This window comes from Melospiza melodia, chromosome 20 (genome assembly GCF_035770615.1).
Source record: "Melospiza melodia melodia isolate bMelMel2 chromosome 20, bMelMel2.pri, whole genome shotgun sequence".
NCBI lineage: Eukaryota > Metazoa > Chordata > Aves > Passeriformes > Passerellidae > Melospiza > Melospiza melodia.
Genome location: NC_086213.1, coordinates 14,482,547 through 14,507,225, shown reverse-complemented (window position 1 = coordinate 14,507,225; position 24,679 = coordinate 14,482,547). Strand labels below are relative to the sequence as shown.

At 47.5% G+C, this 24,679-nt stretch overlaps 1 protein-coding gene across 3 annotated transcripts in view; it reads left to right on the top strand.

The window, feature by feature from the left end:
- Nucleotides 1-24,679, top strand: part of TMEM132D (transmembrane protein 132D) — a 184,580-nt gene that overhangs the window by 96,294 nt on the left and 63,607 nt on the right. For all 3 annotated transcript variants that reach the window (XM_063173232.1, XM_063173231.1, XM_063173233.1), the window contains one exon: nucleotides 17,016-17,199. In XM_063173232.1, the coding sequence (XP_063029302.1) occupies nucleotides 17,016-17,199 (184 nt within the window). The remainder of the gene's footprint in view (nucleotides 1-17,015; nucleotides 17,200-24,679) is intronic.

The window sequence follows — 24,679 nt, the reverse complement described above, 5'->3', positions numbered from 1 at the left end:
CTGTGTGAGCAAACACAGCCTTGCAGCAGCTGTGGCTGCAGGCATTCTGTGCAAATACAGCCTTGGAAAAAAGCAAAACCAAAATATATCTATCTGTGTCTGGGCTGATTTCCCCTACCCTTTCATGCTCAGCACTGGGCCTTGCTCTAAAGAGGGATTACAGCTTTTCTGTGCAGGAGCTGAGGGCTCTGCAGGCTGGGTGCCTGAGCCTGGGGCAGGAGTGCTGCTGCTGATGTTCCACACGCTCCGTTTTGTGCTGCTTCAGCACTGGAGATATCAGGAGATCTGAGCCCACATCTGAGAAGAGCCATGGCTGCTTTCAAGTATAAAATCCAGCAGAGTGCTTTCTGAAATAGGCAAGTTGGCTTTTGACACAGAGGCATCGATTGCCTCCCTGTCCTTTGAGTTCACGTTTTTACATTTCTTTGACTTCTGACACCTTGCAGATTTTTGCAAATGAATGTGGTGATAGACAGGAATAAACTGAATTGTGAGAGTCAAAGATGAGCCAGAGGAATGCAGAGTAGGTCAGGAAAGGGAAAGGTGATGGGGGCATCGTGGCAGTGACATAAAGGGACATGTCAGCCAGGTAACCCAGGGAGAGGTTTCAGTCCTACAGAGCAGTCACGGGGCATTTCCAGCCCTTTATTGCTCATCAGCCTTCACAGCCCCAGCCAAGTGCACTGGAGTCTTTCCCTAAAGGCAGGGTTTGGCTCAAAGCTGGAATACGCTCAGCTGGAAGAGCTCCCAGCCCACAGGGAGGGGAACAGGCTCTGTGTGCCCTGGGGATTGGTGTCCTGGCTGCTCAGGGTATCCATCACCCTGGCACCTCCACAGGAACGGCTGTAACACCTGGGAAAGGGCTGAAAGCAGATTCTGCCCAGGGCACAGGAGGGAGCTCTCTGGTGGGGACAGCGCTGAGGCTGCAGAACCTTCCTGTGAACAGCAGCCCTAACTCCTGCAGAACCTTCCTGTGAACAGCAGCCCTAACTCCTGCTGAACCTTCCTGTTCTGCTCTAACTCCTGCAGAACCTTCCTGTGAACAGCAGCCCTAACTCCTGCAGAACCTTCCTGTGAACAGCAGCCCTAACTCCTGCAGAACCTTCCTGTTCTGCTCTAACTCCTGCTGAACCTTCCTGGTAACAGCAGCCCTAACTCCTGCAGAACCTTCCTGTTCTGCCCTAACTCCTGCAGAACCTTCCTGTGAACAGCAGCCCTAACTCCTGCTGAACCTTCCTGTTCTGCTCTAACTCCTGCTGAACCTTCCTGGTAACAGCAGCCCTAACTCCCTGTTTTACTGCCTTGGTGATTCCAGGATGCACTGCCACCCTGCTCTCTGAAATATTGCAACTCTCCGAGGCCAGGGCAAGTTTTCCACTGAAAATGATAATGTTCTCCTTGCTTTATTTTAATTAGCATTTCAGTGGAAGTGAGGAATTTGCTGATTTATGTAATTCTTTAAAAGAGGGCAGGGCAGCAAACTTGAGAGTAATTTATTTTTTGACATATATATTGCAGTGGTTTCGAAGACTTTTTGCAGCAGTTTGCAATCCTTTTCTGCAGAGCAAAATATTCACCTCAGACAGTGGAATTGCACGAAGTCATCACTGGTTCATGCATTTCATGGTTATTTGCTATTTTTGCAGCCTCATCTGTGCATTTTTACTCCCTGGCATCCTGCAGGCACGTTCATTTCTATCTGCTGTGGTGAAGTATTAAGCAATATTTAAGAATATGTTTTCAGTCAGTTTAAGCAGAGCAAACTCTCTCTTCAGAGCTGCTGGCATGCCCTGGGGCTCTGCAGGAGTGTGTTCCTCACGCACCCAGGCAGCTCCTGCTCAGACCCAGCAGGTTCCCGTGTCCAGAGCCCAGCTGTGTGCCCCGATGCCCCCAGGCTGCCCAGGGAGGGAGGGCAGAGCTCCTGTGTTGTTCAGCTGCTGGCACAAATGACTGGCAATTGTCACCAAGCGTTTCTTTTTCTCCCTTGCCATCTCCTCCTAGCAACACGTAGGATATACATTTCCTATCATTTGTAAGGCTTGCTTTTTCCTTCTCCAGTTTTATGAGTCGGCAGCAAAGTGCTGGGTACAGGGAGAGAACACACAAACACCAAGGAGGTCTCCAAGGCCTGCAGCAGAACCCACAAGCAATGTTTTCAGGGCATTCGGATTTAACTCTCAGCTGTTCCAGCAGCTCAGGAGGAGATAAAAAACCTCCAAGAATTTTGCAACAGCTCTTGAGAAGCTGAGAGCACACAAAACTCAACCGAAACAAAATAACATTTCTTACACTTGAATGAGTTTAGAATTGGTGTCATTTACAAGAGAAAAATAGAAAAGTGAAGGCAAGAGTGTTAATAAATTCCACAGTAGTCCTTAGCATTGAATTATAGCAAAAAGTGAAGTCAAGGATGTGTGTGTGTTCATATGTGAAAGCCATAATTTATTTAAACTTCAGTGTGCCTCTGGTGCTTTCAGCTGCTGGATAATGAGATGATGGTGTTTCACCTTAAGGTCATACTTTACAATAAACTCCAGATATTATTTTCTTCTTGAGGTACCTCTAATATCTTAGGTGATTTTAAAATATTGCATAAGAATGTCAGAGACTGAAATTTGGACAGACAGCTGAGCAGTGGGAAAGGGCAGCATTGGTACAGAGTTTATTTATACAAGGCAAGCCATAATGTTTCTCCTGGGAGAAGGTTTTTGGAAAGGTTTGGCTGCAGACAGGGAAGGTCGGTGCAGATCAGAGCTCTGGGATGAGCTTGCTTGGTGGCTTAGCTGCACCACAAATGACTTGGAGATGGGTTGTGTTTTGTCAGGATAAACATTTGAGGTGGGCAGGGCACCAGGAGATGGAACACAGCTGCATCCCCTGCTCTCAGTGCCGTGGGACGTGTGGCACTGTCAGTGCACACCCGGCGTGTGCTGTCCCTGAGCAGCTTTTCCATCACAGCCCTCTGTGCTGCTGCCCCCCAGGCCAGGGAGCCCCTGGGTGCTCTCCTGCCCTCCCAGCATCCCTGACCCTCTGGGCAGGACAGGGGCCCGGGGGCTCCATCAGCCAGGGCTGCTGGGTCAGCTCCACCAGAGCTAGCACAGCCCTGATACACCATTTATCCCTGTTTTAGATCTATTTCCTTCTCATCTGCACCTCTGAATGTGCTGTTTCTGCTGACATCTCGGACTAGGGCTGACCTTTACCATTCCAGAAAAATCCAGGGCATTTTTAGGCTTTTGAGCAATGCTTGCTGCTTCATGTAAAATGAGCAAAGAACAGAAACTCAGCAATGCTACTCCAGATCAGCTCTGAGGAAGGCTTGGGGCTGAGCTGCCCCTGGTGAACAGGCTAAAACATGGCCAGGGCTCATGTTCAAAACCCAAAAGACACAGATCTGAAAATCCTGTAATAATAATGCTGACCCTTGCAATATTTCACCCAAACATTTAAAAACAGTATCTTGTTCTAAATGTTTGGCTCCCTAACGCTGTTTAGTTTCCTTTTTCCCCATAGAAAAGTGATAGTTGCCTGGCACTTGTTTAACAGTTTCATCTCTCACTGTACCAGACTCAAATTGAAGCAAGTTGCTCTTTAAAATTGGAAGTGTGAAAGGTTGTAGAATTGCCCTCTGGAGGTCAGGCAGGCACTCAGCTCAGGTTGTGTATCTTAACCTCCTTTTTCTGTGCTCCTTTTGCTGTGCTCCTGCTGAACAGGTGGAACCCCTGCTTTGTGGCTAGCTTGGTTCCCCGCCTCTGTCACTGTCCCCCCTTCAGTGTCTGAAAGCAGAGTTGCCCTGCAGCACTCAGGGATGAGGCTGCAGCTGGCCTGTGTGAAGATCTCCTCTGCTCCCACACCTCGGTGGATAATTGACACCAATGGCTGTAAAATCCAGAGCTCAGGGGCTGGTTTGTTGGGGGTTGTTTTTTTTTGCTCCCAAGCCATTCCTCTGGAAAAGAGTTTGATCAATGGCTGAGCATTTCACACTGGTATTAATAAATGCAGAATGTTAAAGAGCCACTTTAGGAATAAATAATCTAATTCAGTTCATAATCCTAACTGTTGTTTAAAAAGAAATAAAAGTAATAACAAAAACAAATTAGCCTTTATTTAAGTATTAATCTTTGATGGTAATTGTGCCTGAATAAATATTTCAGTTGCAAAGAGTGGTTGTATTGTCAGACTGAGGGCTGTGCTGTGGCTGAAGCAGTGTCCTGTGCTGTGGCTGCTGCTCTGAAAGCTCTCTGCTGCTCTGTGACTGTCACTGTGCATTAGCAGCAGCTCCCTGAGTGATGGGGGCTGCTGAACAGGGCAAGGACATCCACTTGGCTCAGGCTCCTCACTGGGGCTGCTCCAGTCACATCAAAATGATAGATAGAGATATATATATTCATAAAAACAGCAGCACTCACAGCTCTGGGGCTTTGTGTTGTCCAGGAGTGCAAAGCACAGCTAAAAATTCACTCTCTTGTAGTTTTAGGGGGAGATGGTGTGGCTGATGCTCCCAGTTCCTGCTTCTCACCTAATCCAGTTGTAACACATGCACCACTGAGCTTTTCCTTATTTAACCAGGACTTGGATCTCTGCTCATGTAAAAAACTGCATTATCAGCTACTGCTTTTATTTTTGTTCCTTTCTGTTTCCCTCTGGACCTTGTGGAATGCCCGTGCCCTGGTGCAGACCAGAACTACCACCCGAAGAGTTTAATCAAAGAGTTGAGGGGCTTCAAAACAAACTAACGGAGGACTGCATATCTGTGTTTTACACTGTCAGGAAGGCAAATGTTGCAGTGGCCTAGTGCAGATTTAAATGCAGTGGAGAGGGGTGATGTAGCTAGAAAAGAGCTGTGCAGTCTGACCCTTGGACTGGGGACTGCCATGAGCTGTGCAGCTCTGGAGATCAGGAAGGTGGGACACAGATCCCTGACCATTGCTCAGGGCATTCCCCTGCTGGCTGATCCTTCTATGTCAAAGGAGGGGGTTCTGCTCTTGGAGGATCTCAGTGGTCAGGATGTGTTCCTTTGAAAATCTCAGTTTAGCCCTGAACTGTTCCTTTTGGCCTCCAGTGACAGATGTGGAGCCCTGAGTCACATTGGGGATGTCAGAGATGTGCAGTGACGAGTGGGGACGTGGCTGGCACGGGGTCACTCAGCAGAGCAGGGACACAGCCAGACGTCTCCTGTGCTCCCAGCTCAGTGTTCCACGTCAGCTGCAATTCTTCATGGCTGCGTTCCTGCTTGGAAATGGCCCCAGTGCCACGGTGTCCCTGAGCTCAGTCCAGTTCTGGCCTTGGATTTCACCTGCAGCTCCAGCAGTGCTGTGGCAGCAGTGGAAGTTCCTCTTTCTGCCACCCGTGATTGCATTTTATGAGATTGATGAGAAGAGCAAAGGGTGATCATGTTTGCAGCATGGGACCTTCTGGAAATAGGAGCCGCCTGTAATTTATGATTTACACTCATCAGGGCTGATGGAAGTGTCACTTTGTACCTATGGGAGAAATGTCTGCTCTGGAGCCACTCCCTGCTCCAATGCTCTTCATTTCTCTTTCTTACACAAACAGCTTCCAAGTTGTTTCTACTTCATCCTTTCTCCACACTATTCATCTGCCCACTTCTCACATTCATGTAAAAACTCTGGCACCAATCCTTGGCTGTTTCATGTTTTAGATTACTTTGCTCCTAAGCATTGGAAAAGTCTGCACCAGTAATTCAGATGATTTTGTTGCTTCTTGTCTTACATCTCCACAAATTCTGCAGAACACAATGTTTCTTTTATGAACAAAGAGTGAGAGTTGTAAATCATTAAGCACAGAAATAAGAGATAGAGACATATTTTGTAGCGCTTTTCTTTTGGAATTGTCCAAGAGGAGTTTGATTCATTCGTGTTACTCCATGTTTTTACCATGAAAAAGGAGTTATTCCTTTTCCTTGCTGCAGTTTTGGAGTTGCTGCTGTTCAGTGTGTGTCCTAGGATGCTCTGATACAGCAAATACCCGTATTGCATTTTGAATTTCCATTAGCTGTGCTGGCAGTCAGAGGCAGCCGTCCAGACAGGGAGTGTGCTGTGTGTGAGCAGCTGAGCAGTGGCACAAATGCACAAATGCCCTTTGTTCCTGCAGGCAGTGTGGTGGTGCCTGTGCCGTGCATGTCTGGGAGCTCTCAGTCCTGGGATTGCAGGGTCATTTCCATGGGCGAGGGCAGGAGTGATTCTGTCAGTATAAACCGGGTGAATTTACTGGGCTGAAGCGCAGATTGTGGTGATCAGTGAGAGCCCAGCTCAGCAGGATTCAGCTGCTGGGATTCATGGCTGTTTAGCAGAGCACTCCCCGTGTGTGCCTGGCTGAGGAGCTGAGTCCCAGGGAGAGGCAGAGCTGCTGTGGTTTGAGCAGGGCCAGCTGTGGATGGAGCTGAGTCCCAGGGAGAGGCAGAGCTGCTGTGGTTTGGGCTGTGGATGCAGCTGGGACTCCAGGGAGAGGCAGCAAGCCATGAAATGGAAGCAGTGCTCAGCCAGCAGCCTCTCCTCTGTGCTGCCCAGGAATGGGGGCACTCAGGGCGTGCTCTGCATCCCTCCTCACACAGGCACCACCCCCTCCCTTCTGCTCCCAAAATTTAATCATTCTTCACCTCTGCTCTTCTCTCTAATTCTGCTGAAATTGGTCTAATGTACTGCAGGGAATGGCAGGGACTCAGATGGACTGATTGCATAATCCTTTCTTTATTAAGGAGCTTGGAAGAAGAAAAACAACTCTCAAACCAGCTTGTTATAGCCATCTATGCCACTGCAGAAATTATTTCATTCTAAGCATTTTATCCTCTCTACTTTTAAACCTTCCCAGATATTGTGTTTTCCATTTCTTTCTGAGGCTCTTCCACTGTCCTTTTGCTTTGAATTTGCTCCACGTTTCCTGTTGTTTCTAATTATACTCTCCTGCCTACCTGCTCTAGCAATTTTCTCTCCTTGACGGATAAATCCTTGAAATATTTGTGGAAAGTGAGCACTTTCTGCTTCTTGTGCCTTTTAAGCCTCACCTACTGATTTTTTTTAGAAAAATCACCAACCTACCTTCTGCTCTACTTGATGTTCCTTTAAGTACTGCTCATTCAGGCCCTCTGGAAATCTGGCAGATTATTTCTTCTGCCGTTTTTCTAAAAACCCTGCCCATTTCCTGCAGTCCTCATGGCTCTTGTTTGTACCTTATCCTGCTGTGCAATGACAGCAGAACTAAAGTCAAGCAGCTTGAGCAAAGCAAATGGAAAACCATGCCTGAAAACCCATTTATATTCACAGACTGTAGTGATAATTCTGGCAGGGCTGTGTTTTAATTCTTCACATTGGCTGCTTTTAATGCCCATAACAGCTGCCCGTTGGATTTCTCCACAAAAATTCCAAGAACCGTGGTAGTTTGGAGGTGTGGAGTAAGTTCCCCATCCAAAATTTCCATTTTGCTTGCTTGGAGCAGATACTCTAAGCCCACATTTTTGGTGATTTTGTGTCCCAGCTCATACCCCCTCGAGGATTTTCATTGCAGGGAAAGAAGAGCAGTGTCTGTATTTGCAAAGGTTCCATGTTAGCCTTGCAAAGAAAGAGAGTTTACATTCAATTAAGTCATTAAAGACTCATAATTGGACTAAGAAACTGTGAGGCAGTAGCAGTAAGAGTGAAAACTAAATAAGAGTGAGTAGTTCAAGCAGTCCTGTGTTCAGGTGTGTGCTGTGACATGTTACTGGAGCAGAAATTGATCTTCACTCACTGCTTCTCCCCCTTACGTGAATGATTTATGAACCTGTTGAAGCTGTTAATGATTACTAACATTACTGAATTCATAATTATAACAATTAGGGTGTCTCCTCCCCTGCCTCCAGCTCAATAAAATCAATATGTCTTTTTCAAGGGCTGGATGTGCACCTCTCCAGAGTCGCTAGCAAAGATTTCTGAGCTCAGGCTGAGGCTCCCCAGGCAGGATCAGGGCTGTGCTGAAGCTCAGCAGTGAATCTGCTCTTGGGGTCCCTGCAGACTGAGCTCTGCTCTCAGAGTGGCTGTGGAGCCCAAGTTCCAGCAGCTGGAATTTGGGAAGGTTGGGTGACGTGCTCTGGCATCCCAGCTGACAGCATGGGCTCCTCACCCTGGCTAGGGGATATTCCCTATTCTCAGGGAATATTATTTCCTATTCTCAGGGGATATTTCCTATTCTCAGGGGATATTTCCTGTTCTCAGGGGATATTTCCTATTCTCAGGGCCACATTCCTGAGGATTCCAGGGAGCATTTCATGCCATGGCTGTTTTTGTGTCTCTTCCACTTCTCTAGTTATTAGTCTGATCATGTTATTATTTTTACTGAAAGAGTAATTTCCTTTTGGAAATGACAAACAAGTGCAGCCACGTTCTGGCAGAGTGCATTGAGGTAAGGAGGTGGGAGCCCACCATTCTCATCTGCCTCCTTAGATCAGGCAATATTTAAAGTCCATTTAAGTCTATCTGCAGTAATGGGTTTGTTTACAGCTGTTTGGCTGGAGGTGATTTGAGGACACAGAAACTTGGAAGGAATAATTCTGGAGGAGGGAGCTGTTGCCAGCCATTGCACGTTCCAGAAGCTCGCAGGCAGGAGGAGGCGCTGCACTGGCCATTATCCCTGGCATGTCTGGGGTGGGATGGGCTCTTGGAATTCTGACTTCAGCTCCAGCCAGGGTGGCTCCTCTGCCTGCTTCAGCCATTGGAATAATCAGCTTCTGCAGAAGCCTTCCAGAGAATAGGCATTTCACATCCCTAAGTGCTTTTAGATGGAGCTTGGTGAGGTTATGGACAGATGGTTTGGTGTGGTGGTTGTCCTGGCAGGGAGCAGCCCAGCCCAGGGTGCAGCTCTGCTTTCTGCTGCCTTGGATGTCCCTCTGCAGGGGGAAGCCTGCCTGCCACAGGGGTCTCTGTGCTTGGGGTTTGCTGCAGCAGCTCCTGCACCGCTGGCTGCAGCTCCTGCACCCCTGGCTGCAGCTCCTGCACCGCTGGCTGCAGCTCCTGCACCGCTGGCTGCAGCTCCTGCACCCCTGGCTGCAGCTCCTGCACCGCTGACTGCAGCTCCTGCACCCCTGGCAGCAGTGACACCCGGCTGCTGCTGGGGGACACAGAGCCACCCGAGGGTGGGACTGGGAGCCCCCAGGGACACAGACCCCCGCAGGGACACCCAGGGACACAAACCAGTGCTGCTGATTCCTGCACTGATGGCTGCAGTGCTCCCTGCCCTGGGGGGCTTTGCTGTCTCTGGGCACCCCCCACAGGATAGTTCCCTGCAGTGTGACTACAGTCATCACCTGTCACTGCTATTATTGTTAATATTTTATATTTTTATTGTTTTTATCCTTCCCATCGCTCCTGAGAGCACACCCAGGGATTGCCAGACCCTGCCCAGCCCCGAGCTCAGGGGCTGCACAGCCTCGGGCCCCAAGGGGCTGCACCAGCAAACCCCAGAAGGGTTGACTCCAGCAGCTCATGCTGATAACAACATGACTTCTGAGAGCTTTTGAACTCACACAGTTTTAATGTCAGCAGTACATCAAAAGCAGTGATGTGGTTTGACAGGCCCTGGGACTCGGCTGCAGACCTGTCCCATCATCCTGTCCGCGTGATTTCCTCATGGCTGTCACATCATCCCAAGGTGTGTGGAGGGGAAACATCTGCTCCAACAAATGTACCACAGCTGCCGCAGGGACAGGGCCTTGTCCTGGTTGGTACAGACAGAACAATTTACTGAGAAATAATCCAACTTGAGAAAGGTGCTACACCAGGTGGATTTCAGAGGTCTCTGCTAACCAAGATTGCCCTGTAATTCTGTGATTTAAAATATATTTCAGCCTAAAGCTCTTTCAGAAAGCTGGGTTTGGAGGGAGGTAAGGTGCATCTTCTCTCTTCAGTTTATTTTTTATATTATTGCTTAAAAATAAGAAACAAACGGGATTCTGGAAACTTCTCTTTCAATATTAAGAAAGGTGGAAAGTGTTTCCTCTTTTAGTTCTAGACTTGGTAAACACTGAACAGTTGTGTAAAGAAAAGTCTTTCTAGAAATTTTTACTTCAATTGAAAGGGACTTTGCAGTTTTGGAAGATGTATGAGTTCAGCAGAAATACTTGCTGAATAGTTCACAGCACAGGAAATTCTGTAGCTGAGGGTACTAATCTCATATATTGGATGTGCCTTGGCAGGTATCTCCAAATAAATCACTAATTTTGAAATACTTGGACAGCTTGAGTCTCATGGAATGTAATGCTGCTTTTATATATGATTGCATTTGTGGAACCAGTGTGGACACTAATAAGCAAGGCATTAAAAATGCGTTACAGATCTCAGCATGGAGAGCTGCAGCTAAATGGTAAGGCACCAGTCTGGATTCAATGCCACAATTAATCTATTTAAAAATTAGTGGGGGCATAATTTCAAAGGCATTCTGAACTGCAGAGTCTAACCCCACATATATTAATGCACAAGTGTAAATGTGCTGGTCCTGTGTGAGAGGGGTTTTCAGTGGATAAATGTTTGTGGGATGAGGAGTGATGATGCTGCAGGGCTGCGTGCTGAGCACGGTGCTTGATCCCAGCGTGGTGTGCTGGGATTTCTGCACAGTAAATGTTTGCAGGGCTGCCTCTGGAGGGTTTAGCATGGAGATGCTGGGTCTGGTTCCCTCAGAGCAATGCGGGGCTTGTGCAACTCCTGCCATCCACAAAAGGTTTCTCTCATTTCCAGGAGGCTGTGAGGGTGTTAACAGCCTGCCAAATTGTGTGTGAATGAAACATGGAAAGCTCTTTTAGGAATGCTCAGAGCGTTATTGATCCAGAGGCTCAGCTCTGGGGATGCTGTGAATTCTCACTGGGCAGCACCTCCTGCCTCGTGTGCTGAGCTGTTCCTGACTGGAGCCTTTAGACCTGGCTTTCCTGCCCATGCCATGGCAGCTGTGGTTCATTTTCCATTTCCCCTTGTTCATGACCACACTCCCTGGTTATCCGGTACAGTGTGGGGTGAGCCTGGGCTGCAGACCCTGAGCTGGGAGCACCTGTGGCTCTGTGCTCTCCTCCTCTGCAGTTTCACCGCATTACCAGTGAGTTATCCCACATTTATTGTGATTTTTGGGCCAAGGACAGTAAAGCAGCGGGTGGAGAGAGCTGGATCGAGTGTATTTGCAGGGTTTTATTGGGCTTTGCACTGTCAGTAAAAGCATTTTGTAGCCTTCAGCTCTGCCTCCTGCACAGGCTGGGGCTGTGCCCCATGAGGGGCTGCTGCAGAGGGACTGGTGGCTCTGACTGCTGGTGATTATCACATTTATTGAGTGATTATCACATGGGATAAAGTCAGTGTGATTTACCCCTCCCTTGGCACCATGTGGGAAATGATCCCTGTGTCTGCCACGCCTGGGGATGCTCAGAACCCTGGTTCTGAACTGAACTGCTGGCTCGGTGGGTAATTATGTTTTACACTGATATTATATTAAGAGGTTTGCTAATTTTTGCTCACTTTTGAATTGAGTTATCTGGGAAAAGTGCTATCAACAGCTGGAAAATCATATCGTGAATAATTTATTTGACAATAGCAAAAAAATAAAAGTCAAATAAATAATGCAGCAAATATTTCTCAACCAACACTACTGATGTCAAACTCCAGAGAGATGGATCAATTTTTAAAAATAACTCTATTACATGATTAGCAGACTCATTTCTTGGTGATTTTTCTTGCTAGTTGGTTCACTTCATATGGTGATTCCCACAGAAAAATGACTTTTCAGTCTACCTATCCTGAATTTTTAATAGTAAGATGACACTGAATAAAGTTAAATTTTAATGTAGTGCTGTATGTACCACCTTCTCTTGATCCATCAGCGGTGAGCAATGATCTTTGCTGTAGCACAGTGCCACAGGTTCTACAGACATTGGATTTAGAGTGCCCTCTCTGACCTTGGGATGGGCTGAGCCCCAGGTCTCACCTTCCTGTCTAAAATATTTTAGTTGTTGTTGTTTGTGTGATGTGTGGAGGATGAGCTGTCGGTGTGCTGCCCCGTGCTGCTGGGTTTGGGTTGATGGAATTCCTGCTCTCTGGGTGAGCTCTGACATGTTGCTCTGAGTGCCAGGGCGGGCTGGGGTCCTGCTGGCCTGGCCTGGCCGATGCCAGCCCTGGCTGGGGCGCTGAGCTCCCATTCTGGAGCTGAGGCAGCCCCTCCGTGCTGGCGGGCACTGCCCTGCCTGTTTGACTCCTGCCTGCTTCCTGGCACTTCTGCAGCATTTGATTTTTTACCTTAAGTACCAGTTGTAGAACAAAACAGTCCACGGAAAACCTGCAGTTGTTATTGCAGGTATAAAAGCTTTCTCCAAAAACAAGGTGAAAAATATTCATGATTGCACTCCAGCTTGGAAAGCAGAGGGAAAAGTCAATTGGATTGGATTCATTAAATAAGAAATGTCTCTCTGTAAGAGCATTGTGATGGTTTTACCTTGTGGTGCCTGGGAGAGGAACCCAGAGAAGCTGCCCCAGCCTGGCCAGCCCCAGAGGGCTCCTGGAGGAGTCAGGGATTTTATTTGCAAACAAATCTAGGTCTGCTGCAAGGCAAAACTGCACTGAGAGACACAAGAAACAGGGGAAGGATTCCCCTGATGGGTGAAGGGAATGAGAGGGGTTTGTCTTTACAAAGCAGCTGAGGGTCTGCTGGCAGGGGAAGTTAGATACACTGAGGTGAGAAATAATGGGAAGAACCATGGATTCCATCGGAAATTCACTGACTGGCACAGGGAGAGGAAAAGGGAGGTTATACATGAAAAGGGGCATTGGGTATTAGGGGTTTGGGAGGTCTGCACCTCTCAAGCACCTCAGGCAGTGGGGAAAGAAAGAGGGAGATGTGGCTGGGATAAAATTGGGATAAAAAGGAAGCTCCATCCTCCAAAATTTCCTCCGAGCGACCCATGGGGAATGCCCTGGGCTCTCCCTTTACTCAGCAGGGTTACAGGACTGCTCTCACTCCTTCTTGGGCACCAGCCCCGGTGTTTGTGGGTCCCTGTCCTGGCGCTGCCCGTTGGGGCCCTGCAGGACCCAGCACGAGGGGCTGTCACACACGGAGCAGGAGGGCTCAGCGCATCACAAGGGGCTGTTTATTCTGCAGAGATGTGAGCTCTGGCTCCAGCAAACGTGGACAGGAATGCAAATGTCCCTCCTGCCACAACAGTTTGACTCAGATGTGGAGGCTGCTTAAAACAAACAGAAAACCCTCACAAATAAAAGGATTCTCTCTCCTGAGACCAGGGTTGTGGATACTTTTTAAGAATTCAGCAAAGACTAGACAGACAATCTTTTCTTGGTGAAAATAAACTAAAAGATTATCGGGATTCTCTCCTGGCTACTTTAAATATAGATGGGATATATATATATAAATATATTCCTTCTGGTACAGGAGATTTTTCACTCAGTGATTTCTTTTCTCTTAATATCTTCTAGTTTCCTCCTCCTTTTTTCCCCCACCCAAAATCTGTTTAGGTGTGAAGACAGTTTGTTACTGGGCTGCATGTTCCCAGGAACACTGCAAAAATATGGATAAAATCCACTTTATTTAAAGACTTTGGCAGTGCAGGGGATCTGCTGCTCTAGGGGGGTGTAAATGCAATGCCCATGGGCTCTAGGGGAGCTCTAGGGCTGGGGAGAGAAGGCAAGGAGGTACCAAAAAGTAAATATTCTGAAGGAAGGGCTGATTCTCTGGTGATCCTTTGATTTCCCTTGCACCTCCTCATTCTTGGTTAGGAAACAAGTCCTGTTCAGTGGTGGTATCAGGAGTAATGGCTTAAAATTCCAGAAGGTTTGTGAAATCCTTTTAGTGAAATTGTTTGCATTCTGGGGAAAATACCATAGGAAAAGGTTTCTTTTTTTCATTTTTAACAGAATCAGTATCAGAAATGAAATGTTTTTTTAAAAATACAGAGCTTTGTTCCAGCGTGGCAGTGCTTTGGCTTTTCAGGCATTTCTCCTGCATCTGCTGTGGGTTGATGTTGTTTCCTCCCACACAGGGAAGGAAACTTGTGGGCTTTGTCTGAATGACAACACAGCACATGGCCTTACTTTTACCCAAAAAATTAACTTCTGTCTGAAATGTCACCTTTTTTCCACTTTGTGCTGCATAAATCATCTCATCCCCTCTTTTTAGGAGAAAGTAATTTTCAGTTTAATTTTCTCTCTGGTGTAATGGTTTTCACAAACCCCTTCAGGCCTGTTGGGGTCAGCTGTGCTGCTGCCACCCTTCTCTCAGCTGGGAAGGTTTCCCAGTTATGCCAGGGACCATTTCTCCCTTTGCTGAGCTCTGCTGTCCCCCTCGCCCTGGCTGTGCAGCGTTTCAGGCCACAGACTGCTTTGGTGCCCTGCAGGGGATGTGCTGTGCACGTTTGTGGGGCTGGAGGAGAATCAAATTCCCTTTTCTCTCCTCTGCTGTGCCCTGGGCTCGGTGTTCACTTTGCTGTGACCCACCCTGGCTTGCATATCCATGGCTCCAGGCTGCTCCTGCCCATTCCAGCCTGCTGCAGCCAGGGATGGAGCTTGGTTCAGTTTGTGATGGGAGCGTTGCAGGGCTGCTCTGGGAGGTTCAGTTTGCGATGGGAGCATTGCAGGGCTGCTCTGGGAGGTTCAGTTTGTGATGGGAGCGTTGCAGGGCTGCTCTGGGAGGTGCAGTTTGTGATGGGAGCATTGCAGGGCTGCTCTGGGAGGCTCAGTTTGTGATGGGAGCGTTGCAGGGCTGCTCTGGGAGGTGCAGGAGGAGCTGGGGCTGGGGGCACAGTGCTGGTGAGGGCAGCGTGGGGTCCTTCAGCTGAGAGCACTGCCTGTGTCCCGAGCTGCCCCTGGGTGTACAAGGTGTCCCCTTCAAAGCAGGGTGTGAGGTCCCTCTGAGCAGGGCTCACTGAAGAAGCGTGGTACCAGCACTGGCCAAGTGTAGCCATGCTATTTTCTGAAAAATCCTTTCCTTAGGATTTTTCCTCCTGAGAAGCCGAGAGGCCTCAGGAACAAAATGCAAACAATGGTTATCTGCTGCTGTGGGATGCAACAGGTGCATCTGGGATTGGGCTCACGTGGTTGTTTGTAATTAATGGCCAATCACTCGTACTGGCTCGGACTCTCTGTCCCAGACACAAACCTTTGTTATCATTCTTTCTTTTTCTGTTCTTAGATAACCTTCTGATGAAATCCTTTCTTCTATTCTTTTAGTATAGTTTTAATATAATATATATAATGAAATAATAAATCAGCCTGGTGAAACATGGAGTCAGCTCCTCATCCCTTCCCTCGCCCTCAGACCCTTGAGCACCATCACAGCCCGGGGCCTCAGGCACAGCCCTGTCTGAGCCAGGGGCAGCAGAGGACGTTGTCTGAGCATTCCAGAGCTCCTCAAGCACAGAACTGGGGTTTAGGGAAACCCTGCACACACCAGGCTCTCTGCCGGGGATTGCAATGCACTGTCCCTGCTCACACAGTCCAGATAACTGAGATTCAGTGGTCACAGCTGCAGAAAGCAGCTTCTGATCCCACCTAGGGCACCATGAAATGAGGCTGCATTCAGGGCTAGTTTAGAAATCCTGCTCTCTTTTCCATGGCATGAAGAAATGAGAAATTGAACACAATGTGTTCCATTTTGGCTCACTTTAAATTCCATCCAGGAGAGACGAACACAGCGCATCCACTGAAATACAAACCTTAAAGATGATCAGAGCAGCCTCTTCAAGAGGCATTGGGTAAAGCTCTGAATTCACTCAGCACAGTGGAAAGCTCTGAGGATCTTGGGAAGAGTCCCAGTCTGGGGCTGTTGTCATAAATGGTCTTCATAAAAGTGAATCCTTAGTTTCAGCTCTTTTCCCACATCAGCTGGGAAGCCTGCTGGGGTTTGAGTGCATTTTGGGATTCTCTAATCAGTTGCTGAAATGTTCCTTTTTTCCTGGTTGCACTCTCCAGCAGAAATGCCTTGTGACACCTCAGTGCTGTGCCAGTCTGCCTCCTTGAGGATTATCCCACAGAAAGAAATTCTGCTCTTTCCTTTTCCCTCCACACAAGCACTGAAGCTGGCTCAGCATTCAGTGCTTCAGGAGTAAAACCATTCTCAGGAGATTGAGTATTTTCTTGTCTCTCTCGATGCCACTGGCCTAAGGAGCTCCCCTTAATGCAATCTTCACTGCCTTTCCATGCAGTTAGCTGGTTTTGTAACAAACTTTACAGGAACTGCATCAATTCCCTCTCCAGTCTTCCCTCTATGCATTTCTGCTGTATGGACTCCTCTGACACAAACCTGGAACCCAGGGAAGGACAGCTCCCAGAGCCCCCACAATGTCACACCCAGCCAGGCTTTGCTCTTCTCTGGGGCTTTTCTCTCTGGGATCCTGCCAGGACTGGCTGCTATTAAACAACCCACTTTTGTAACTCTCACAACAAGCTCCATTATCTGTAATTCCTGGGTTAGCAAAGGACAAAAGGAGCTTCCCACTGACACTCACAGCAAGGTAGCAGTATAGCCAAAAATTAATTCTGAGTTTTGCAGTCCTCTGCTCCCTGCTGCCCTTGTTCATGGACCCCATCCAGAGCTTTGACCTTTCTTCTATGACTGTGTTTTCAATAAACAGAAAATACTTTGGTGCAGTGGTTTCCCCTTTCAGGCAGTGATTCCCTTGAGGTTTGTTCACGTGCTGCTTTAGCAGGGAGGAGATGCAGTGTGCTCACTGAAGGGGTCTGGGAGTCAGTTTGGGCTGCACTTTCAGCCTCTGTTTGCCTTTGATCTGGTTGTGTTTCTCCCCTGTGAAATGGAGCAGTGCACAGTGATCCAGTCACAAAGTGTTACTGAGCCTCTTGAATTGGTGGGAAATAACCTGAAATCTTAAAACAAGTACAAATTATTAATTCATTGTTAAATCCATCATCTCACCAAATCCTCTCTTTGAAGGAGCCTTAATCCAAGGTATTATTAATATAAAAGCAATTATATTCCTGGCTTATCGGTGATGTGAGTGAACATTTCATCCCTTTTTTCTGCAGTGCGGAGGGTCCTGCCTCTGAAATCATGCAGATTGATTTTGAAATTGAGGAGCTGACTGACCTGCCCGAGACCCAGCTCATCACCTGGCAGGTGGAATATCCTGGAGACACCACATCAGACCTGGGCATCTCCAAGATCTACGTGAGCCAGAAGGACCTGGTAGGAGTTCTCCCTTTGGCTATGGTAAGGAGCTGTTTGGCATTCTGGAGGGATTTAGCTGGGAGGGACAGAAGGAAACACCTGGAGAGGCAGATCCTGCCTTGGGAGGGGAGAGCACAGCTCCCTTGGAGGCAGCTCCTGCTCTTGGGCTGCTGCAGTGGGTGTGGGGGCAGAGGCTGAGCTGATGGCATTTCCCTGCTCAGGAGGTTTTGGGTGCAGGAGCTGAGTGAGCTGATGGCATTTCCCCGCTCAGAAGGGTTTTGGGGTGCAGGAGCTGACAGAGTTGATGGCATTTCCCTGCTCAGAAGGTTTTGGGGTGCAGAAGCTGACAGAGTTGATGGCATTTCCCTGCTCAGGAGGTTTTGGGTGCAGGAGCTGACAGAGTTGATGGCATTTCCCTGCTCAGGAGGTTTTTGGGGTGTAGGACCTGAGTGAGCTGATGGCATTTCCCTGCTCAGGAGGTTTTTAGGGAGCAGGAGCTGAGTTGATGGCATTTCCCTGCTCAGGAGGGTTTTGGGTGCAGGAGCTGACAGAGTTGATGGCATTTCCCCGCTCAGGAGGTTTTGGGTGCAGGAGCTGACAGAGTTGATGGCATTTCCCCGCTCAGGAGGTTTTGGGTGCAGGAGCTGACAGAGTTGATGGCATTTCCCTGCTCAGAGCTGCTGTGGGTGCAGTACCAGGTGTGCTCAGGCACTCTTCCATCGTGGTGCATCTCTGATCTGAGTGCTCTTACCTTGGGCTGGGACACAATAATCCTGAGAAACAGGATTGCCACTGAATCCTGGCTCCATGTCCATTTGAGAGTGAGAGAAGAAATGAAAGGAGTGGCATGAGCTCTGATTAATTTGAATTAGTGGGGAGCACAAAATTCAGTGTGTAGCCAGCTGTCTGTTCCACAGAAATGCATTCAAACAGGCACCCCCTGGTCACAGTGGAAACCACGGGACATGAAAATGGCCTGATCCTTCAGCCTTGTTTTTACCTAAAAAATCCCTGTTCGATACCCACGTTTCAAGTACAATCAGAAATTCATGCATTTCTCTTCTGTCCCTTTCACATTTCTGTGTTGTTGGAGATGAAGCACACTTGTGTAAGGTCTGGCTGTGCCTCGTTTCTGTTCTTAGGCAATCTGTTAGAAAATATTGACACATTATTATTTAGTGCTGAAAGAAAACCAAAAATCAATCTCAAAGCATTTTAAAAAATGTAACCTGGATGTTTGCCTGGTGATAGCAAGTTAATTATGCCATTACTGAGGACTGGAGGTGTTCTCTGCACTTTGAGACTCCCAGAACTGGCTGCTCTTGTTATTTGTATTTACCAACTACAGCTACTGAGATGCTGTGGTTCTTTATTTTACCAAGCCCACGTTTTGTCCCTGGTGGCTCGAGGCTGGGGCTGGCTCACAAATGGAGTTGTGCCACCCTTTGCATGGCTGCCTCCTCCTGCTGAGCCCTGGGGAGCCTCTGCTGCTGTGCTGGGAGGGAAGAGGCTCTCCAGAATACCCTGGGCTGGGCCCTCGGTGCAGCCACACGAGTTCTGGAGGGGTTAAGGCTGTGGGACTGATGTAATGTCAGATGTTGGGGGTTCTGTTCTCTCCATACATAATTGAAAAGATAAAAGGTTTCCTCCCCAGTGGTCCCAGGAAAGCAGAGTTCTCCTCAGGTGTGCCCACGAGCCGTGATTGCTTTATTATCAAGTGATATAGTGGCAAAATATAGCTCTGAGAACAAAAATAGCTGCTGCTGGCAGCTGCTACAAATCAGCTCAGTCTCTTAATTTCCATTAAAGATAAAGAAAAGCCATTCTGCAGCAGCCCAGAGCTGTGTGCTCAAAGGTCACATGCAGCCTGTAGAGCTGGCAGGAGGTGGCATTTGCAACAGGTGTGGGAGGAGAGGGGGCACAGACAAAGGGCAGCAGTCCCTGGATCCCCGACAGGCTGGGAACAGAAACCTCCTCTGCACTGGAGTGCCAGCGAGGCAGCTCTGGGGATTCCCAGCCTCCAGATCTTTGTCCTGCTTCACTTTGTGCTCAGGAAATGATGATTCACGTGCAGCCCTTTGGGCGTCCAACTTTGATTAGTTTGATACTTCAGTTTTCCCTGTGCTCCTTGCAAAGCTGGCTTGGCATTTGCAGATTCAAGTGAAATTTAAAAATAATTTCTCCTCTTCCATTTAGAAAGAAGCACAATGGAAATAATGTGTTATGTTATTTCGCTGGTTTTGGAGACAGGAATCATTTGGGTTGGTTTTTTACTGGTCTTTATAGCAGAACATATAATTTCAATGTGTGCCATTGTTTCAACCAGCACCTGATGTTCTTTTTAAAACTTTAATGAATGTGTTGACAGCAAGTAAACTGTTCTACTTACCATCAGCATGAGAAGCTGGATAAGCAGACCAGGTAAATAAATAAAATTAGTTGTGGCAGTAAAGAGGCTATTTATTATAAAGGAAACTTTATTTGTACTGCAATTATTTCTAATAATTACAGGGATCAGCTGTCATGGCAGTGGCTGGCTCTGATGGATTCTATAAACACCCAGGGTATCAATGCCCTATAAATACCTGTACCTGACACATTTCATTGGTAAATAGTTCATGTTCTGCTGGAGACTGGGGGTGCTTTCAGGCTTGGCTACCACAGTTCCCAGTGGGAATCTGGAGCTGTTCAGCCTCCTCTTCCCACCCACCCTCTGAGCTGACACGCAGGGTGCTTTGGGGTGAAATCTGGGCTTTTCTGAAGGCTGAGGCTCCCCCTTGGCAGGGATGTAGATGAACAGATTGATTTTGGGGGACCTGTGTGGCTGGGAGCAGCCTGGGCTCTGCCTGGCAGCTGAGCAGTGCAGGATCACGTCAGCCAAACCCTCTGTCCCACTCAAATTCAATGAGGGAATGTTCCTAAAGACTTCACTGACAGCTTTATGAAAAAGAAAGAGATGTCTAGAGAGTAGATAAAAGCTTTTACCTTCCTAATTCATAGCTTTTAAATTGCAATTACAGTTTTCGGCAAGTTTTCAAATATTTAATTAAAATGTTACCCAGTGCTGAAAAGGAGCCTTTTTAAATCAAAATGATTAGTGAATCATGGATGAAATCTACTCCTAAGAAAGGGAGGAGCCGTTGGATCACTGTGATATTGCCAGCAACCACTTTCTTTTCAGAAATATATTCTATTGCTTCCTGAAATTAGACAGGTCAAGGACTTCAGGTTTCACACCATAAACCAGAGTTGCCATTCCCCCAGTAATGGCTCAGCACTGTGGCAGTGCCAGCTGTGCCCACCAGCCCTGGCTTTGGTTGGTGTGCAGGATGGAATGAGGAATGCAGGCACTCAGCAGTGGAGCACATCCATCTCCATTCCAACAAATGCCACCTTCTTTGGGTGTTTCCTTGCAGATTAATGACCACCCTGGGGTCCTGGGCATTTGCCATGGCAGGCAGCAGCTCTGTCCCTGCCCAGCCAGACCTTGTGCTGATGTGTGGGGTGTGCACTGCAGGAATCCCTGATGTGTGGAGTGAGGACAGGAGGTTGGAATGTCAGGTTTGTCCCTGGAGCTGCAGTGGGGCTGAGTGATGCTGTGATCACCTGGAGCAGCAGCAGCAGCAGCCTGGCTCTGTCAGGGGGCACTGAGGGATGAGGGCTGGGGCTGCTTCTGGCACAGCTGCTGACAGCCACCCTTTGATGTGGGACTGGAAATGGGGCCCCCAGAGAAGCAGGAACAAGCACAAGGGTATTTTCCTCAGGAATTTCAGCCTAAGAAAAATGGCTTTGCATAAGAGCTGCTCTTTCTGAAGTGTGAGTTACATGTGTTTTCTTTGATTAGACTGAGCAGGGTTTGAGACAAGCCCAATCCTTCACCCTGACAATCTCTGTGCTGCTCTGGAGCTGTGAAATGCAGAAGGACCAGGAAAACACGGCAGATGTGAATTTAGAGCAGGTTTCACCAGAACCTGTCCCTCCTCTGGACGCAAGATTTAGAAGTGCTGGCCTGTTTTCACACTGCTGTAAAACCACTGTTATTACAAATGTTCTGAGTTGAAAACAGAAACAATTTGGTGGTGAACTGAGTTTTCAGAATGGTGGTCCTGTAATTATTTTATCATTTGATAATTTTTGTGGGGCCCATTTCAGCCAGCTGAAAGGGACCTCATTTTGAGTAGAAATGCTGTGGGGAGCAGCTGTGGGGAACAGCAGGGATCCAGCTGTGGGGCTCCAGCTGTGGGGCTCCAGCTGTGCGATTCCAGCTGTGGGCTCCAGAGCAGCCCTGTCCTTGCCTGGGCTCTGCTCTCCCTTGGCCTCCCAGCTCTGACTGGCGTGCTTATGGAAAGATTGTTCCCTTTTGGCATAATGAAGGGATGCTGCCTTAATTGGTTCCCTTCAGATGAGTGATTTGAATGCAGCATTGCTGAAGAGAGGCAGAGCATTTCTCCCTGCTGAAATAGATCATCACCTCTGTGCTGCTGCTGGGGCAGACCAGGCTGGCATCTCCCTCTGCAGCTTCTTGACATTATTTTTAGATGTTCTTCCTGATTTTGAGGTACAGTTTGACAGTTTGATGGCTGGGGGCTTCCTTTTTTTTTTTTTTTTTTTTTTTTTTTTTTTTTTTTTTTTTCCCTTTTTTTTTTTTTTTTTTCTCCTGGGGATTTAAGGTTTTGAAATTATTTATTTATGAGCCATGAAAATCCCCCCAAAATGGATTTTAACAAGTGTGTAATTGGATAATTTGACAACTGGTAAGCTGAAGCCCCAGAGATCAGGAATTACACTTCACCACAGAATAGTGCTTCTTCATGTAGAATTAATTAGATTTCCTCTAGATTACAAGTAGTAAGAAGAGTACTCAATTAAGAGAATTATTCCCTGACTTTTCCATCCTTCTTCAAGCCAGTGGTTTTAAGAATTCCTTTTCCTTTGTGAGATGTTCTCAGAGGCAGGATGGCAGTCACAGGATCAGGGCCAGTGGATTGAGCACAGGAATTCAGGGTGTGCACAGGGTGTTTTTAGGCATTCCCAGGTGTTTCCAGGAGCAGCAGCACAAGCACAGGAATTCAGGCTGAGCACAGGAATTCAGGGTGTGCACAGGGTGTTTTTGGCATTCCCAGGTGTTCTCAGGAGCAGCAGCACAAGCACAGGGGTTCAGGCTGAGCACTGAGCACAGGAATTCAGGCTGAGCACAGGGGTTCCGGCTGTGCACAGGAATTCAGGCTGAGCACAGGAATTCAGGGTGAGCACAGGGTGTTTTTGGCATTCCCAGGTGTTTCCAGGAGCAGCAGCACAAGCACAGGGGTTCAGGCTGAGCACTGAGCACAGGAATTCAGGCTGAGCACAGGAATTCAGGCTGAGCACAGGGGTTCAGGCTGTGCACAGGAATTCAGGCTGAGCACAGGAATTCAGGCTGAGCACAGGGTGTTTTTAGGCATTCCCAGGTGTTCTCAGGAGCAGCTCCCAGGGCCCCCAGAGCCTGGTGCTGCCCCCTTTGCAGAAGGAGCAGTAGATACCATACAGAGATGTGCCCAGAGGGAGAGGACAGGGACCCAGATCACCCAGATTGGGTGAAGATCTCAGAATTGAATGTTTCCTGAGTGCAGAGAAGATGGATTTTGTAACAGCACATCTGTTTCACTTCCATTGTGACCTTCAGAGAAGGGATGAGGAAAGAGTGAAACAGGAAATCTGTGCAGCTGAGATTTTGGAATACCTAATGTTGTTTTATAATCACTGATGTCATTTCTAATTGTGAGGAGAATACTAAAAAACCCAACAACATCAAAGTGTGGAAAGTGCTCATTTTAAAAAGCTTGACATTTAAAGAGACTAAATTATAGGCATAGAAGAAATGTAAATGTTAAATAAAAAAAGTCTGGTTCTTTTTCATACCACTTACTCGTAGTTCTATCATAAAATAACAGAATCACTCCCCTGGAGTGGGATTCTGCAGAATTCCTCCCCTGGAGACACAGCAGTTACAGTTCAAAGTGACTTTGCCTGCAATGCTAAACTTCTGTTTCCTCCACCCATCAGCTCCAAACAGAGGGAACATCAATATTGAAACCACTCTACACCTGGCCTGAAAATCAGTCCTGACAGTTTGAAAATAACTGGCTGGACTTCCAAATGTTCCAAGTGGCTGTAAAACCCAATAATTGTTATGTTATATAGAAATATGAAACTTACACAGTTCAACAAGGAAAGACAATACACTATAGTGATGAGACTTCCCATTGTAATTCAGGGTACAAATTCCAAATTCTGGTTGTAGTGGTTGTGAGCCAAACCAGCTTTGAATTTAAAAATAATTCTCCCTGTTTCAGTGAAATGAAGGTGTGTTGTTTTCACATGTGTATTTTCTCTTTGATCTTAAAAAGATGTCAGAAAATGGAATTAAGTTTCCTTGTCAGAAGTGGTACAATCTAATATATGTATATAGCTCTTTGCTGATAAGGTGATAACAGGAACCACTAAAAAAAGTGAAAAGCTTAGACATGAGGGGGAAAACAAAGCATTTCAACATTTAAAACAGAGAGGAAAAAAGCTGAACATATGTAAAAATATGTAAAAGTATACTTCTAATTTAGCCCTAAAGAGGAGCAGAAGAGAACAGATCTGTACTGCAGCTGGCACCAAGGAACCACAGCTCTCCTTCCTTCTCTGGGGATTGCTTGGGATGCAGGGAAAGCCAGGGCCAGGTTTGACAGCTTATGTTTAGGGTAGGTTTAGGTTACAAGGTTGGGTTTATAGGATGCGTTTTCTGTTCTGTGCTCTGTCACGTGAGTTATGAATTTGTTACTGTGAAAAACTGAAATGTTTCAGACTTGGCTTTCTGAGGGTATTCTGAGCTGTGTCTCTCAGCTTTCACAGCGTGGGTAGGAAGTCTTCAGGAGGAGGCAAAGTCCAGTTCCAGTTTTCCTCAGCCATCCCAGAGCTGAGAATGAGGTTCAGTCTCAGGGAAGAGATTGGGAACTTCCTGCTCAAAATATTTTCCTTTCATTTCCACACATCCCAATAATCCAGATTAACAGTCTAGGAGGAGGCATCATCAGGGATCTCTTGGGAGATTGAGGAGGAAGGTTTTACTGCCCTGTCCTTGTCTCTAATGGTTTCTCATAGTCCAAAAGACTACAGAAATTGAGGTGAGAGGATGTGCTTTTCTGTTTCTCCTGATAACATTGCCCGGGGATATCAGTGAAGAACACAATCTGTGGAGAAACTCGGAAAATTCTTCAGTAAAGGAAGAGCAGCAATTGGTTTTGCTGCCTTTGCCATTTATCAGGGGGTCTGAGGTTCCTCTCTGGAGCTCTCTCACATTCCCAGCAGAGGCTGAATGAACCAGAAGGGAGCACTCTGACCTTGGGAGCTGACCTGATTGCATCCCTGGCCATGCCCTCTGGGCACTGCCCAGCCTCACAGCCAGGTCCTGCTGCAGCCCGTGCTGTTCTGTGCCCCAGGGTCCCGTGTTCTCTCTGTGTTCCCTCTGTGTTCCCTCTGTGTTCTCTCTGTGGTC